Source organism: Salmo salar, chromosome ssa10 (assembly GCF_905237065.1).
Source record: "Salmo salar chromosome ssa10, Ssal_v3.1, whole genome shotgun sequence".
NCBI lineage: Eukaryota > Metazoa > Chordata > Actinopteri > Salmoniformes > Salmonidae > Salmo > Salmo salar.
Window position 1 is genome coordinate 30,343,399 of NC_059451.1, and position 19,421 is coordinate 30,362,819.

General features: G+C 41.1%; 1 protein-coding gene across 1 annotated transcript; it reads right to left on the reverse strand.

Annotated features, from left to right (window-relative positions):
• Positions 1 to 480: 480 nt before the first annotated feature.
• Positions 481 to 2,619, reverse strand: jun (Jun proto-oncogene, AP-1 transcription factor subunit). Its single transcript, XM_014216828.2, has one exon. The coding sequence runs from the start codon at positions 2,179 to 2,181 to the stop codon at positions 1,198 to 1,200; it is 984 nt and encodes a 327-aa protein (XP_014072303.1). The 5' UTR covers positions 2,182 to 2,619; the 3' UTR covers positions 481 to 1,197.
• Positions 2,620 to 19,421: the final 16,802 nt, after the last annotated feature.

Genomic DNA, 19,421 nt, shown 5'->3' on the forward strand with positions numbered 1-19,421 from the left:
AACCATAGCAGTGTGTCAGAAGCATTTGCCCTGGAGGCCTGTGAATGTAGGCCACTTCACAACATACAGAGTATCTGTGTTCCTTTTACCTTGTTAGATGATGAGACTCAAGTGGAGCTGAGGTGTTAGGTGGCCCGCTCATGTTGCACTCGAATCTACACTAGAGAGATTGAAGGGTCATTGACTGAAACTCAATCACTAACCTCAGGATCAATAAGGCATTCCTGGCATACATCCCTGCTGTAGAGGTTGAACCTATAACTACAGGTCTAGGACCAGATTACTCAGTCCCACAGCAATGTCTAACTAGTGTGCTGTAGAGAGATAAAAGGGTCATTGACTGTGAAACTCCATCACTAACCTCAGGATCAATATGGCATTCATGGTACAGATAACTTGCTGCTCTCTTAACATGTTGCAACATGTTTCAGTGTACACACACAATACACACCCTTTCACAACACACACAGAGGCATTGTATTCAGTTCACATATGTTTTATTACATTTCTTAAATATTGATTCGTTTCTGAAGTGCTCAGAAAATGAACCTACAAAATTATATTGTTTCTTATTACAAATTGTAAATGTAAGTACTCCAAGTCGATCTTATATACAACTAATAACAATGAGTGGAACCCCATTAAACAACTTCAGAAAAAAACAAGTAACTAAGCTTTTTTCTAACTTTATTCAATACAATTAAGAATAAACAATACATTGTAACTCAAAAGTTAGGCAGCTTTTGTTAAACGTTTTCATCTGTTTAGACTAGGCTACACGCCTTCTCCTTCAGCGCCAGGAAGTTTTAAAATCTACTGTCTTTGTTTTCTGTAATACTGAATCATCACGAAGGTCCATTCATAAAAGCACAGCTTGGTCAACGCCAACAAATGTCCAGTCAATAAAAACAACACGAAACAAAACATCAGTTTGTCCTGTTTGTTGCTGTTTCTTTTCCTTCACACGCTCTGCTCTGTCTGGAGCCCCAACTCCTGTGCGCAACGGTGGCGCGCGAAGCACCCGGTTAGAGGCAGCCAGCCAGTCACGGTTCCCTCCCACCAGTCTCGTGCTGTTACTGTCCCATTCTACCTGTCACAATGCCACGGAGCCACGGAACAGCCATCCAGTCACTTATAAACGATCTGTCCTTTTCGTTCAAACTCTTTCTCTATTCTTCCCCAAGTGTCCTCTCCTCTTCAGAAGGTCTGGAGCTGCTGCGTCAGCATGAGTTGACAGCCGCTGTTGACATGGTTCATCACCTTCTGTTTGAGCTGGGCGACCTGTTCCCTCAGCATGTTGGCTGTGGAAGCCAGGTCGGAGTTCTGAGTCTTCAGGTTCTTCACCTTGTCCTCCAGCCGGGAGATGCGCTCTAGCTTCCGCTTCCTGCACTTGGAAGCGGCGACGCGGTTCCTCATGCGCTTCCTCTCGGCTTTGATCCTCTCCTGATTCTCCATGTCAATGGGAGAGAGTGGAGGGGTCTCCCCGAGCATCTCAGGTACCGTCTGGGGCTCCTCTTTCAGGGCTGTGAGCCTGGGGTGGGGGTGAGACTGCTGCCCATAGATGGGGAGCTGAGGCGGGGCAGAGGGGAAGCTCATAGCCGGCACTGAGGTGGTGTAACCCGGGGCTGAGTTGGTGGTGACAGCCGGGGTGAAAGTGTTCAAGTTTTCGTAGACAGGTGACTCAGAGCGCATGGCTACGTTGTTATAAACAGTGCTCCCAGCCACGGAGCAAACAGGTGGGAGTGTGGTCGAGTTGTTGATTCTTGTCTGCCCGGTGGAGGTGGCTGGGACCCCAGGTGCGTTGGGCAAGACGTGTTGATGATGGAGCTCCGCCAGAGCTCTAACGAACCCCTCGGCAAAGCCCTCCTGCTCATCAGTTACGTTCCTCGGGCAGAGGAACTGCGTCGGGGTAGGTGTGGTGGTGATCAGGCCGTTGCTGGACTGAATGATGAGTCGCTCCAACTCTGGGGAGGCAAGTTTGAGGAGCTGCACATCCGGAGAGGTGAGGATATCGCTGGCTTTAGCTTGGAGGTGAGGTTTGAGTGTGATGGTTGGGTCAGCCAGGTTCAGTGTCATGCTGTGTTTCAGAGCTTTGGGGTTGTATCCGTAGCCCGCGTTCTGATGCTGGGAGAAAGCGTTATGCGAGTCGTCGTAGAAAGTAGTTTCCATCTTGGTAGACATAGAATATAAACCAAACACTCAGTTTGAAATGTCTCTAGTAGGCTACTCAAACAGAAGATATGAGTGTTTCGATCACCCCTCTCTCGTTCTTTCCGTTGTAAAACTCAGAGAAAAGTGTCATACTGTTTCAGACAAATCTTTCAACCTCCGAAGCCGAGCTAAAAGTCTCTGAAATAAATTCGTGTCCCGTACACACACTAACTTGTAAGCGCACTCCTTGTCCCGAGAAAAAGTATTGTGTTCAGCTGCACTGATAGTCTGACTCAGAACGCTGTATAAATTCTTCAAATTCGTTCTTTCGCTTCTGTCCACAGTTTTTTGACAGTCTTTGAATGAGACGCGGTAAGTGCTATAAGTTATTATAGTTCAACAGCATTCCTGCTCAAAGCGCGCCTTTCTAGCTCTCTGTGTGTATACTGATTCTTCCAGCGTGGAGGCAAAGCTTATCTGCAGCCACTGCCTCTCTAAAAATAGACATGATGTCACCTCTGGAGTCTTCCATTGGCTGCAGGCGTTCGCGGGGCGTTCCCTGTTGCCAGATAAGGCGCGTTGCCTAGACGACCACCCAGAAGATTCTCGGTCTCGCGTTGGCTGATGGGATGAGGTAATGCTGCAAGAGAAGGGGCGCGGTGCATTGTGGAATGACGTGTGGTTTTTGAATATCTGGTTACCCGCGGCTTAGCGCTCACAGACAGTAGTGGCGGTATAGACAGCGTGTGTTTGGAAAATTCCCTTGATATGTACAATTCATAGATGTATGTTATCCAATATATAGGTCTATTCTGCATTATGTATTATTCCACAGAAAATATACTCCCCATACGTTTTTATAGAGATTCAAATTATTTTCTGCCAGACAGACTTCTGCCTCCAGAAACTTTGCATGATCAGCCCTGAGGTAATTAATGTGTTACTGTTTTATTATCCATGATGCAAATAATGATGTGTTTGAATAATTGTCTTGATGAATGTCTTTGTTTGATTGAATGAATAATAGACTAACATTTGCTTATGAATTTATACAGGACATCACTTATTAGACGTTTTATCTGTATCTGTGTGTCTGTTTGGGGACATTGAGAGAAATTATATCCATTCACTACTGTGTTTATGTATTGGCCCAGGGCAGGCCTTTATTTAACCAGGATAGTCCACTCAGCAATAATCACCCCTGTTTTTTAGGAGTCCTGGGATCCATGAAAACATGAACCTGCAGATGACATGATACAGTTGAAGTTGGAAGTTTACATACACTTAGGTTGGAGTCATTAAAACGTGTTTACAACCACTCCACAAATTTAATGTTAAAAAGCTATAGTTTTGGCAAGTCGGTTAGGACATCTACTTTGTGACACAAGTAATTTTTCAAACAATTGTTTACAGACAGATTATTTCACTTATAATTCACTGTATCAATTCCAGTTGGTCAGAAGTTTACATACACTAAGTTGACTGTGCCTTTAAACAGCTTTGAATATTCCCGAAAATGATGTCATGGCTTTAGAAGCTTCTGGTAGGCTAATTGACATAATTTGACTCAATTGGAGGTGTACCTGTGGATGTATTTCAAGGCCTACCTTCAAACTCAGTGCCTCATTGCCTGACATCATGGGAAAATCAAAATAAATCGAAAAAATTGTAGACCTACACAAGTCTGGTTTATCCTTGGGAGCAATTTCCAAATGCCTGAAGGTACCATGTTCATATGTACAAAAAATAGTACGCAAGTATAAACACCATGGGACCACGCAGCCGTCATACCGCCCAGGAAGGAGACGCGTTCTGTCTCCTAGAGATTAACATACTTTGTGCGAAACGTGCAAATGAATCCCAGAACAACAGCAAAGGACCTTGTGAAGATTCTGGAGGAAACAGGTATAAAAGTATCTATTTTCACAGTAAAACGAGTCCTATATCAACATAACCTGAACGGCCGCTCAGCAAGGAAGAAGCCACTGCTCCAAACCCGCCATAAAAAAGCCAGACTATAGTTTGCAACTGCACATGGGGACAAAGATCGTACTTTTTGGGAGAAGTACTCTTGTCTGATGAAACAAAAATAGAACTGTTTGGCCATAATGACCATCGTTATGTTTGGAGGAAAAAGAGGGATGCTTGCAAGCCAAAGAACACCATCCCAACCGTGAAGCACGGGGGTGGCAGCATCATGTTGTGGGTGTGCTTTGCTGCAGTAGGGACTAGTGCACTTCACAAAATAGATGGCATCATGAGGCAGGAAAATGATGTGGATATATTGAGGCAACATCTCAAGACATCAGTCAGGAAGTTAAAGCTTGGTCGCAAATGGGTCTTCCAAATGGACAATAACCCCAAGCATACTTCCAAAGTTGTGGCAAAATGGCTTAAGGACAACAAAGTCAAGGTATTGGAGTGGCCATCAGAAAGCCCTGACCTCAATCCTATATGAAATTGGTGGTCAGAACTTAAAAAGCGTTTGCGAGCAAGGAGGCCTACAAACCTGACTCAGTTACACCAGCTCTGTCAGGAGGAATGGGCCAAAATTCATCCAACTTATTGTGGGAAGTTTGTGGAAGGCTACCCGAAACGTTTGACCCAAGTTAAACAATTTAAAGGCAATGCTACCAAATACTAATTGAGTGTATGTTAACTTCTGACCCACTGGGTATGTGATGAAAGAAATAAAAGCTGAAGTAAATCATTCTCTCTACTATTATTCTGACATTTCACATTCTTAAAATAAAGTGGTGATCCGAACTGACCTCGGACAGGGAATTTTTACTCTGATTAAATGTCAGAAATTGTGAAAAACTGAGTTTAAATGTATTTGGCTAAGGTGTATGTAAACTTCCGACTTCATCAGCTGAATGTTTAACAATCATAACATACACAAACACCCATACTGCTTTCTATCGGAGAGGCCTGCAGTGGAGATACTGTTTTTCATTTGTTTGAAGTGTCATAATTCAGTTGAGACACTAAAAAATCTCATCAGTGGATGCACGCACACAGCATACACTCACCTGTGGAAAATCACCTCCTGTTTTAGGTATAACATAACAGACCTTTTAACAAGGACACACTCCTAATCACACACCGGTATGCAGCATGTGGTGTGTGTGCGTGGGCGGTGTGTAACCCATCCCACTCAACTATACTGTAACAATAAAACTAGAGTCTATCCATTCTCATAAAATCCTTTTGTATGCCCAGTGTCATTGCATTAAACATGACACAGAATGTATTTTATCCTTATAACTATACCATCTAGTACTGCTATCTCTCATAAAATTCCCAGCGTACCTCTAGCTCTGTGTGTGTGTGTGTGTGTGTGTGTGTGTGTGTGTGTGTGTGTGTGTGTGTGTGTGTGTGTGTGTGTGTGTGTGTGTGTGTGTAATTAGTGGCGTTTAGACCACATTTTCCCCTAACCTCTGGACAGAAAGCACTGCTGCTTTAATGACGTAGCTCCTTACACACACACACACACACACACACACACACACACACACACACCTTCCCACCTCTCTCACTGCCTGGGTCACTATCTGCCCCACCATCTTTACTACCTACTGTCTCCAGTGTGCCAAGCCTAAATCAGTCCCTGGCGCCATAAGTAAATCATTCCCCCGGTGCAACATTTAAATCAGTCCCCCAGCATTAGACCAGAGAAGGATGACCTGGGACATAAAAAAGAAAGACTGACTCTTTACAACTCCTTATGTTGTCTTTATGTACTGAGTGTGTCTGATATACTGTCTGCTGAAATAACATCACCCTGCAGGGATCAATAAAGTATCATCTTATACTATCTTTGTCTTCCTTTATGGAGAGAAAGAGGAAGAGAGGAACTATTGTTGATGGAGTTTGTTTGATTCATGTCCCAACACCTTCCTTCCAAGGCATGTGGTCCTCCTGGCAAGGGTTTAGGTTAGTGAGGTCTCAACTAGTTTAATGCTCCATAAAAGCTCTGTTGCAGTGATTTGTGTTGTCATTTTATTTCTCTGTGGCGTCTGTTGGGGATGGTAATGATAATGGTCTGTCTGATCAGTGTGATTAAACTGTTTGATGTCATCAGTAGTTGACTGGAGGTCAGTGCAATGCTTTCACCAGGTCTCAGTGTTTTTTTGACGACGATGATGTTGATGTTGAGCCATGGACGAAGTCTTTGAGATGCATGAGAAGGGGGGCTTGGCTGGTCTCTCTCTTTCATTCACTCTTTCTTTCCCTCTTTCTCTCCCTGTCTTTCTCTCATTCATTTTCTGATCGTTCATAACTCTTGCTCCAGGAAAAGACCAGAGACAAACCCATGTTGTTTAGAGGCTTGTGTTTGAAATACTTAAATACTTCACTGAAGTTCTCTGAAAAATGTATCTTGTTTCCTTCATTCATCTATTCATGGCTTAATTTCTTCTGATTTAAAACACATTAATTAATGATAAGGTGGTCCTTAAGGAGGTCCAATTGACAAACTACTGACTACCTTCCCATTCATTTAATATGTAACAAGGCATCCTCAATAATCCATGTGTACTATGTCCTTAAAACACATCCATTCCATTCATAATTGTGCTGTTTTTGAATTAAATCACATTAAATAATCATAACGTTGTCCAAATGGGCACACTACAGTACACATCCTCATTCATAAACAACAAGGCATTCTCAGTCACTGCCTTGTCCTCGTAACAGAGACTGGGGACAAGGTGAGTGGGTTTATAGCGATCTTTACGCAATAAAGTATGGCTTGAGAGAGAGAGACAGAGCAGTGGCTATGTGTGAAAAACTGTGACTTTTGGGTTCTGTCCCCAATCCACCATTCTCCTGTTGGATTCCAGTCCCCATTCTCAGACTGTGACGACATAGAGTCTAGTCCCCATTCTCCCTATACAGCCTGTCTTGAACCTCATACTGTAGCGGTATCTGATGATGTTTAGAAAAGGGGAGTCTGTTTAGAAAATACACAAATTTACAACCTCATGGTCAGACATGTGGTAGCCAGCGGGTGAAATGCATGTGTGTGTGTGGAAAGAGGATACCTAGTCAGTAGCACAAATGAATGCATTCAACCGGAATGTGTCTTCCGGACCTCATTTAACCCAACCTCTGAATCAGAGAGGTGCAGGGGGCTGCCTTGACATCATCAGTGCCCAGGAAACAGTTGTTGTGCCTTGCTCAAGGGCAGAACGGCAGATTTTTCCACCTTGCTGGCTTGGGGATTCGAATACTGGCTCTTTCGGTTACTGGCCCCAACGCTCTTAACCGCTAGGCTAACTGCGACCCCGTGTGTGTGTGTGTGTGTGTGTGTGTGTGTGTGTGTGTGTGTGTGTGTGTGTGTGTGTGTGTGTGTGTGTGTGTGTGTGTGTGTGTGTGTGTGTGTGTGTGTGTGTGTGTGTGTGTGGTGGGTGTATTTATTAACCTTCTTCATCAGAGACTAAGTCAACACCACAGTACCACGATTCACGGACACCCACAGCTGAGCTGGCATCAGCCAAACCAGCAGCCAAACCTAGCACCACCTCTGGCCCAATAAACTCCCTGGCCACAGACAGACAGTCACAGGGCTTTCAGTTTATGATTCAGCATTCTGAAGTATTGTATTTTGCTGTGCTTGCTTTGTAGAGGAGCTAGTGTGTGTGTCTGGCTATTAGTCTGTCTGGTTTCATTATACAATTGTCTTTGATCTCATGAAAGCAGTTTTGCTTTGAGTGAAAATATCATCTTCAAGTAATGTTTGGTGTCTTCATATTCATGCATAATGGACAAAATAATGAAAGACAAGCGCTGTAGTTTTGAGTTCCACACCTACTTTGTGGAAGAGGTCATTATTTTTTGCTATCAATAAATAAGGACAAACCACCTGGTACCGACAACCTGGATTGTAAAATGCTGAGGTTGGTTGCGGAATACTTTGTGACTACTGTTTGCCACATCTTCAATTTAAGCCTAGAAGACGGGTGTGACCACAAACATGGAGGGAGGCAAAGGTCATTCCACTACCCAAAAAAGCAGAGCACCCTTTAATAATGGTTCAAACAGCCGACCAATCAGCCTGTTACAAGTGCTTAGCAAACTTTTGGACAAAATGGTGTTTGATCAAATACAAAGTTATTTTACAGAAAACAAATTAACAACAGACGTTCAACATGCTCAGCACTGATACAAATGACGGATGATTGGCTGAAATAATTTTATAGTAAGAAGATTGTGAAAGCTGTTTTGTTAGACTTCAGTGCAGCTTTTGATGTCATTGATCATAACCTATTGCTGAAAAAACTTAGGTGTTATGGATTTGCATCCTTTGCCTTATTATTGATTCAGAGTTACCTATCTAATAGAACACAGAGGGTTTTCGTTAATGGAAGCCTCTCTCATGCAAATTCAGCTGGGTGGTGAACCACAGGGCAGCCGGCTAGGGCCATTATTGTTTTCTGTTTTTACAAATGACCCTCCACTGACCTTGAATAAAGTCTGTGTGTCTATGTACGCTGACGACTGAACAGTATACATGTCGGCTGCAACAGTAAAAATCGATAACTTAACATAGAGCTCCAGTCAGTTTTAGAATGGGTAACTAGCAATAGGCTGGTGCTAAATATCAAAAAATAAATAAAAGTATAATTTTCACTTAGCTCTATTATTGAATAATGTGGCTATTGTGTAAGTTGATGAGACTAAACTGCTGGGTGTAACCCTAGATAGCAAGCTGTCATGGTCAAACATATAGAGTCAATGGTTGCTAAAATGGGAAGAGGTCTGTCCATGATAGGGCGTTGCTTAGCCTTCTTGACATCTCAGTTGACCAGATAGGTCCTACAGACCCCTTGTTTTGTCTCACCGGGACTACTGCACAGCTGTGTGGTCATGTGAGGCAAAGAAGGACATAGGTAAATTGCAGTTGGTCCAGAACAAAGCAGCGCGTATCGCACTTAGATATACACGGAGGGAAAGTGCCCGTAACATGCATGTCAGTCTCTTCTGGCTCAAAGTTGAGGAGAGATTGACTGCATCATTAATGGTCTTTGCGCGAGGTATTGATGTGATGAAGGTACCGAACTGTCTGTTCAAACAGTTGTCACACTGTTCGGACACTCATTGGTACAACACAAGACATGATATTGTGTATGTACTAATATGTAGTCTGTGTGTGACATTTTACATTTATGTATTTCAGTCGTTGACTAATAATGTTCTGTACTATGTATTATGTCATGTTTCATGCGGACCCCAGGAAGAGTAGGTTTTTCAGCAGCTAATGGGGATCCTAATAAATACCAAATAAGTACAAAATAACAAATCTCTCATACCCCTAGCATTGCTCCCTCCCTCCAGCTCTCCCTCCACCTCTTCCTTCATCCGTCTCTCATTGCATCCACCTTTCCATCCCCCATTCCACCTCTCTTTACCACAATATCCCTTCACTAAAACCATGCCCAAACCGGATGTGCACGTGCGCCATCGTGCACAAATTGATTTTGTCCCCCCACACCAAACGCGATCACGACATGCAGGTTGAAATATAAAAACAAACTCTGAACCAATTATATTAATTTGGGGACAGGTCGAAAAGCATTCAACATTTATGGCAATTTAGCTAGCTAGCTTGCAGTTGCAAGCTAATATGTCCTATTTAGCTAGCTTGCTGTTGCTAGTTAATTTGTCCTGGGATATAAACGCTGAGTTGTTATTTTACCTGAAATGCACAAGGTCCTCTACTCCAACAATTAATCCACACATAAAATGTTCAACCAAATTGTTTCTAGTCATCTCTCCTCCTTCCAGACTTTTTCTTCTGTGTATTACCACAACTGACCGACCGACCGCAGTTCATCTTTCAATTACCCACGTGGGTATAACCAATGAGGAGATGGCACGTGGGTATATGCTTCTATAAACCAATGAGGAGATGGGAGAGACAGGACTTGCAGCACATTGAGCGTTACAAAAAGAACTGACTTATATTTTAGTACTTGGCAACGCAGATGCTCGTTGGCGTGCGAGCAGTGTAGGTGTAATGATTGAATAACATGTATGTGTAAATGTGTTTTGCAATGCTCGCGCATGCGACGCAAGCGGTGTGGTCAGCATGTCACTCTCCTTCCCTTTCTCTGTTTCTTTGTCTCTCTATCTCTCTCTCTCTCTTTCTTCCTATCAGTGCCCCTTCAGGCAGGACTTCCTCTGTGACGGAAACTCTATTGTGTTGGTAATTCTGTTCCACACACTCACACGTGAGCTAAGTAGTTCTCTTCCTGTGCTCAAAGGCTGCATGGGGCAGAGAGCACACACACAATGAGGAACAGAGAGAAATATACATAAACCTGTGAATGCTCATACTGTACATTCACACAATTTCTCACTTGCACATTATACATACAATAACATATGAAGCAGGATGTGATTATGAGGTGACTATCCTACAGAATATGAGAACGGCCCTGCTCACATGTGGTGTGTGAACGTATTCAAGTGGAAAACCTGTGTTGAAAGGCTGGTCATGGCCCATATCAACACAATTATTCCAGAAACCCTAGACCCACTCCAATTTGCATACCGCCCCAACAGATCCACAGATGATGCAATCTCTATTGCACACTGCCCTTTCCCACCTGGACAAAAGGAACACCTACGTGAGAACACTATTCATTGACTACAGCTCAATGTTCAACACCATAGTGCCCTCAAAGCTCATCACTAAGCTAAGGACCCTGGGACTAAACACAACCCTCTGCTACTGGACCCTGGACTTCCTGACGGGCCGCCCCCAGGTGGTAAGGGTAGGTAATAACACATCTGCCACGCTGATCTTCAACACGGGGGCCCTTCAGGGGTGTATGCTCAGTCCCCTCCTGTACTCCCTGTTCACCCATGATTGCATGGCCAGGCACGACTTCAACACCATTATTACGTTTGCCGATGACACAACAGTGGTAGGCCTGATCACCGACAACAATGAGACAGCCTATAGGGAGGAGGTCAGAGACCTGGCTGTGTGACGCCAGGATAACAACCTCTCCCTCAACGTGACCAAGACAAAGGAGATGATTGGGGACTACAGGAAAAGGAGGACCGAACATGCCCCCATTCTCAATGACAGGGCTGTAGTGGAGCAGATTGAGAGCTTCAAGTTCCTTGGTGTCCACATCACCAACAAACTATCATGGTCCAAACACACCAAGACAGTCGTGATGAAGGCACGACAAAGCTTATTCCCCCTCAGACAACTGAAAAGATTTGGCATGGGTCCTCAGATCCTCAAAAAGTTCTACAGCTGCATCATCGAGAGCATCCTGACTGGTTGCGTCACTGCCTGGTATGGCAACTGCTCGGCCTCCGACCGCAAGGCACTACAGAGGGTAATGCGTACAGCCAAGTACATCACTGGGGCCTAGCTTCCTGCCATCGGGGACCTCTATACCAGGCGGTGTCAGAGGAAGGCCCTAAAAATTGTCAAAGACTCCAGCCACCCCAGTCATATACTGTTTTCTCTGCTACCGCACGGCAAGCAGTATAGGAGCATCAAGTCTAGGTCCAAAAGGCTCCTTAACAGCTTCCACCCCCAAGCAATAAGACTCCTGAACAGCTAGTCAAATGGTTACCCAGACTATTTGTATTTGCCACCCCCCCCCCTTTTACTCTGCTGCTACTCTCTGGTTATTACCTATGCATAGTCACTTTAACTTTACCTACATGTACATATTACCTCAATTACCTCGACTAACCTGTGCCCCCGCACATTGACTCTGTACCGGTACTCCCTGTATATAGCCTCGCTACTGTTATTTTACTGTTGCTCTTTAACTATTTGTTATTTTTTTTAAATGTACTTATGTATTTCTACTTAACATTTATTTTTCTTAAAACTGCATTGTTGGTTAAGGGCTTGTAAGTAAGCATTTCACTGTAAGGTCTACACCTGTTGCATTCAACGCATGTGACATAACATTTGATTTGATTTGTTCTCTCTGTTAGGGATGTTGCAAACCCTTTATATTGGGTATGCTTAAGAATCACTGAGGATGTTGAGCTGAAAGCAGAACTACTACTTTACCCTCACTTTTATCTTAAGTATGAGAGAGAGAGAGAGAGAGAGAGAGAGAGGGCGCTTACTCTGTGTTTTGAGATCGTCTTTCTGACATACTGAACAATCTATTTTCTTTGGCTGAGAGTCAAAATGATGACCAATTATACACACACACACACACACACACACACACACACACACACACACACACACACACACACACACACACACACACACACACACTGTGAGAGCAGTTGTTGTTTCAGCTGTTGGAGCGCCTCTGTAGATTGTGTCGGACTGGCCTTGCAATAGATGATAATGGTTTATTTTGATTTAATTTTGTTTCATGTGCGCTATGACAGCTAAAGGCTGAATTGCAGTAACACATACAAAAAAAACACATTATTATTTTAATTTCTTTCTTATTTTTATTTTTGTATTTTATTTATTACAAAAAACACAAAGAAGGGGTAACATTAACGTATTAGAACATGAAGGACAAACAATACAGCATCAAGACACTATCAAACATGTATCAGTCTTTCCGCAACAGAGCCATCCTTATGTGTGAGGGTGCGTGTGCATGATAGTGATATTACATTTACATTTAAGTCATTTAACAGATTTAGTGATATGAAATATATGTCATAGTTTCCTTTTTCCTGATCACAATCTTGTGAAACCCGAACCCTCCAAGATCCCCCCACAGTTCCCCAATAGCTGTCCTTCAACCATTCGAGACCCCTCCCACAGTTCCACCCCCACGGGGAAAAAAATCAAAAATACAATTAATTCCATTCCCCACCCCCAAGAATCCCCCAATGCAGCAACAACCAAGAGAATGAACTAAAAAGAAAAAAGGAAAAGACAGAAGAAAACAGCAAACAACAATGCATTTTTTTATTTTTTATTATAAATTTAAAACAAATGACATCAAGAAAAACTGAAATCATAACAGCAATGCCTACTTTATATGTTTGTGTGCACGTCTTGCACTATTACATGAATGTGTTCTTGTATGTGTTTATTTGAATGATAGTGTGTGTATATGCATGTGTACAAACACCTACACGGCATCAGCCTCAGGCAAACTGGCATTAGTTGTAAAAACACTGCCACTTAGTGTCATTCAAATGTACTTTTATTATGTTTAATTTTGACTTTTTTTTCCTTTATCTTTTGACCATCATTCTCTCTCACACACAGCAACTCCATTCCCACTTGTCTCCAATTCCACATACCAACCCTCAGCTTCCCTCAGCCCATCCCATCTATCTTTGCTGGCCACCCACTTCGTGTTTCTACGCAACACATATCTTTCAGCTATGCAATGATGTTTAACGTACAATTTCCATCTATCTAATCGAATAGAATCTACAGATTGCGTGTTGAAGATAAATACTTTTACTAAGAGTATTAGTAATTGACTGACCCAGTCAGCTGAAAAGCACAAAGTCTTGAATCTTGCGTTGTTTTATATATCAACTCATACACCATATACCATGGAATCGGTACATCAAAAATGTCTTCCCAACTATTTTGCAATCTGTATGGCACAGTTGTCAACATCCTGGTCCTCAAATGAAACTGGTATACTTTCCTATTTATGCTATTTTTATTCCTCCGCCAGTTTTGATCCTTTAAATTGGGCAGACAGACCAGTTCCCTACCTCCTCCCGCTGCCACCCGCCTCCTCCATTTTTGGGGCAATGCTGTAATCAATTGGTTGTACTCTTGGATTGAGCAGACCTTCCCGTACAATTCTGATAACTCCATGAAGGACATAACTCTACCATTACAATTTACAATTTCATTTAAGATCAAAATACCCTTTTCAAACATCTTTCCCATAAATACAGGTATTTTATCAACCAGCACATTTGAGTTCAGCCATAATAATTGTTGTAATTTGTTCTATCTTTTCAGGGGGATGAAATTGTAATTGTAGCCAGCTCTGCAATACTTGTTTGAAAAAGAGAGATACTTTGAAAAAAGTATCATTTTCAATTAATCGAAAATGAGACATGGCAATCTGCACAAAGGCAAAAAGGCAATTTTTAAACAATGGATGAGCTTTTCTTATTAATCTACTTGAGAACCATTTAGGGTTCAAATAAAACTTTTGAATGAGTGAAGCTTTTAGAGAGAGGTTTAGTGCTTTTATATTTAATAATCTCAACCCACCCAATTCATATTCATTATATAGATAGGCTCGTTTTATTTTGTCTGGTTTAGCTTCCCAGATAAAGCGAAATATTTTTTGCTCAAATGATTTGAAAAACAAATCATCAGGAGTAGGCAGCGCCATAAGTAAGTGAGATATAAACTGAGATATGACTAAGGAGTTAATCAGGGCAATTTTTCCATAAATAGACAGGAATTTACCTCTCCATGGTTGCAGGATCTTGTCTATTTTTACAAGTTTTATATTGAAATTCATTGTGGAGAGCTTATTTATATATTTTGTGATATGAATACCGAGTATGTCTACTTCACCATCAGCCCATTTTATAGGTAAGCTGAAAGGTAATGTAAAAGTTGTATTATTTAAGGATCCAATACGTAATATTGTACACTTATTATAATTAGGTTTTAGTCCAGAGAGTACAGAAAAGTTATCTAGATCTTTAATGAGACATTGCAGGGATTTAGCTTGCGGACTTAACATAAAAGTCCTCGGCATACATGGACACCTTTGTTTTTAAGCCTTGGATTTCTAATCCTCTAATGTTGTTATTGGATCTGATTTTAATAGCTAGCATTTCGATGGCCATAACGAATAGATATGGTGACAGCGGACACCCTTGTTTAACTCCTCTTGACAATTCAAAACTCTCTGAGAAGTAGCCGTTATTTTGTATTTTACACCTGGGGTTGCTATACATTATGTCTACCCATTTTATAAGAGAATTACCGAAATTGAAAAAATCCAGGCATTTATAAATAAAATCCAGTCTTACTTTATCAAATGCCTTTTCAAAATCCGCTATAAATACCATTCCTGGCTTCTTATATCTTTCATGATGTTCTATTATTTGTAGTAGTTGTCGTATATTATCTCCAATGTATCGTCCATGTAAAACACCTGTCTGATCAGGATGAACAATACCTGGTAAAACCCTTTTAATTCTGAGTGCTATGCATTTTGCTAGTATTTTTGCATCACAACATTGAAGTGTAAGGGGCCTCCAGTCTTTTAGATAGACCAGGTCTTTATATTTGCCATCTGGGTCTTGTTTTAATAATAGAGAAATCAGACCTTCCTGCTGAGTACCTGACAGACTACCATTTCTATAGGAGTAGTTAAAACAATCTAACAATGTAGCTTTTAGTATATCAAAAAATACTTGATATACTTTTACCGGTATGCCATCAAGCCCTGGGGTTTTTCCAGACTGAAAGGATTTAACAGCCTCAAAAAGTTCTTCCTCTGTAATTTGGCCTTCACACTGATCTTTCTGTACATTTGTTAATTTTCAATTTTGTATATTATTTGGAAAGAATTCCTTACCGTAATCTTTATTCAGTGGGAGAGGATGAGACGGAAAAGAGAACATCTGCCTAAAATAATTAGCTTCCTCTTTTAATAAAATAATTAGCTTCCTCTTTTAAAATATCATTCGGAGAATCATAGATGACTCCGTCTTCAGTAACGAGTTTCTGCAAATTGTTTTTGTTAGCATTTCTGTATTGACGATTCAGGAAGAATTTTGTGCATTTTTCTCCATATTCCATCCAGTTTGCTTTATTTTTGTAATAGATTACATTAGATCATTCTTGAATAAGTTCCTCAAGTTCTTTTTGTATTCCTCTAACTTATTTTGTATCTCTGTAGTATCGTTTTTATTGCTTTCTACCTGTACTATTAGTTCATGGATTTCCCTTGTTAGTCTTGTTTCTTTAGCCAGAAACTCTTTTTTATTATTGATGAATATTGAATTGAATGACCCCTGAAGGTACATTTAAAGGTATCCCAAACAGTAAGGGGATTTGCTGAACCTATATTATACTGGAAAAACTCAGTTATAAATTCTTTTGTCTTAGTTAAAAATAAGTTGTCCTCCAGTAAACTTTGATTAAATTTCCAATATCCCCGTCCACATGGAAAATCTATAAGAGTTATGTGAATGCCAATTAGATGATGATCCCGTCGCATTCTGTCTCCTATTAAAACTTTTTTAACCTTTGATGCAAGAGAGAAAGAGACAAGAAAGTAGTCAAGACGACTAGCTTGATTAAGTCTCCTCCATGCATATCTCACTAGGTCTGGGTTTTTTAGTCTCCAAATATCCACTATTTCTAATGTGTCCATAATATTAGTGATTTCCTTAAGGGCACGGTGATGATAGTTTGTGGAGTGATTACCTTTACGGTCCATTGAGGTAATTAACACTGTGCTATAGTCTCCTACCATAATGATTAGATCATTTGTTGCCTTTAAATTCAATAAATTGGTATAAATGTTTTCGAAGAAGTGTGGATCATCCTGATTTGGACCATATAGATTAATGAGCCAAATCTCTTTTTCGTCCACTTTCATACTCTAAAGGATCCACCTTCCTTGCGAATCATTCCTGATTATCTGCACATTCAGATAAAATTTTTTGTTAATTAATATCCTCACACCCTTTGAGTTCCTTTGTCCATGACAGAAAATTATTTCACCACCCCATTCCTTTTTTCCACGCAACTTCATCTAAGGATGTAGAGTGAGTTTCCTGTAAACAGCATGTGTTATATAACTTTTCTTTTAGCCATGTAAAGACTGATCTTTTTTTATAATCTGCCAAACCGTTACAATTATAACTAGCTATACTTATTTCACCCCTTACCATAACTAGATACTGTTCTCAGGCTAAATTGACCGTAATTAGTGCTTGTAAAGTTACTGCCACCAGAGGTATTATGAAGGTCAAAACTAGAGCTTTCAAATGTCTGATATTTAGAATTCAAGAAATAGGTTCTAGCAATAAATTGTTTTATTCCCTTGCCTGTTTGCCTGTGAGCCAATGCTACAGATGTTAGAAAATTGAGACAAATTATGTGTGTAACAAGTCTGAGTAGGTTGATGTGTATGATATTGGATATGATATAATGAGTGTGTATGATGTCTGTATAAGAGTATGACTATAATGTGTGATGTCCAAATAAATAATAACTCTGCCAATTTGCATGTTTGAGTGTCTATGTGTGTAACATGTAGTGCGTATAACCTTAATATTCATAATTGTAATCCATATCGTATCACCATCATAGTTGCATCATAATTTCCTTTAACATAATTGAAAAACACATCCCAGCATTTCCATAGCAATTGACGTTTCACATGATCATGAAAGAGACCTTGCATTACTCTAGAGATGGCTTCACTACAGTACAAATGTATTCCATACAATATGTTATTATTCCCCAATGCCCCTTATTTTGATATCTTCCCCTTGCTTGTTGTAAACATATATAAACTTATAGACAAATACATAAAAAAGATAGACAAACAATAAACACATTCAATTATAAAACAGTTCTCGACAATAGAGAGAGGGAGAGAAGAGAAGAGAGCGAGATCAGGTGTGTGTGTGTATGTATAAGTCCGTATGTGTAAGCAAGCATGTAGTTGAGTACGTGCGTGTTCATATTCACTTCATAATGTTCAGATATTTTAAACAGTTCCCATACCTTCTTTTTTTTCGTAACCTGAAGTCCCTGTAGAATTTAGTACAGCCACGGTGCTATGGAGCTGTCTCGGAATAGCTGTCCATCTATAAAGAGTTTGTCCACAATGATAAAGGCACGCCTACCATCCATCCTTTGTTGTCTTTCTACCAGATACAGTCTCTTACGACGTTCGTTTATCTCCTTTGGAAATTGGTCATTGAGACCGAATTTGGTCCCTTTTAGCTCCCGCCCTCTGCTTTTGATCAGCTCCTTTTGTTGGTAGTGTTCAAATTTTGCGATGATCGGTCAGGGACCCTTGGTCTTGTCGCTCCGAGCTCCAAGTCTGTGTACTAGGTGGAAAGCCACCTTGTTTACAGTCTCTATAGGAAGTTTCAATGCGGATTTCATGAATTCTCTGATCGCGCCCTCTGGATTATTGGATACGTCCTCAGGAATACCAGAAAAAAATATATATTTTCACGCATGCTACGACTTTGTATGTCTAGTAGCGTCTCCTTCATCACCCTGTTTTCCCTGAGTCGACAATATATGTTGGAATCGTGTATTTTTACCTTGGCTGTGAGTGTCTTGTTTTCTCTTTGGAGTTTGAGAATTTCACTCTGGCTGAACTCCAAACTTCCCTTCAGCCCTGCTACCTCTCACACAACTTTTCCATTGTTGCATGGATTCCAGCTAGAGCACTAGCCTCTACCTCAATGCTAAGTAAATTGTCCGTGTCTGTAGATTAATCTTTTTTTCCTTTTTTGTCGGGTTAAAGTTATTTTGTGAGGTGGTCGGATCGTTCCACGAAGGAGTATGTTGTTCCTCCATAGTGTAAAGCTGTTGGTACTCGTCGATTTCCCTAAGGATCTGTTTGGTATCCAGATTGGCTCTATACTGCAACCAGTTGTTTTACGAAAAGATAACAAATGAGTCTTTCCCACGACGACATGGGAAAAAAACACATTTAGATTAATAAGACGATGCAACATAATCAAATGCAATCTAGCTGATCTACAACACACCTGCTAGCTAGCATTAGCTAGCTTGTTGACAATGCTGATTTCCATAAATTTAGGGGTAGGAATCCAATTCATGATATCAACACTTGATCTGCAATCATTTAGCTATTGAAAAATATTTACATAAAAACTATTAAATATGATTAAATATGTACATAATGTAATCTCTGCAAAGGCTGCCACCATGGCAATTTTAGATGGGCCTGTGTGTGTGCGTGCTGGGCAGGCCTGTTGTGGTTTTTAAGAGGTTGGAACTTACAACTACTCAGAGAGAGAGAGAGAAAGATAAGGAGAGGTAAGGGAAGGTAAGAGGAGGTAAGGAAATAGGGGATGGAAATAAACTACATGACCAAAAGTATGTGGACACCTGCTCTTCGAACATATCATTCCAAAATCATGGCCATTAATATGGAGTTGGTCCCCCCTTTGCTGCTATAACAGCCTCCTCTCTCCTGGGAAGGCTTCCCTCTAGATGTTGGGACATTGCTGCGGGGACTTGCTTCCATTCAGCCACAAGAGCATTAGTGAGGTTGGGCACTGATGTTGGGCGATCAGGCCTGGCTCGC

Coding starts and splice junctions, on each gene's coding strand:
- jun (XM_014216828.2), bottom strand. CDS start 2,181: ATGTCTACCAAGATGGAAACTACTTTCTACGACGACTCGCATAACGCT.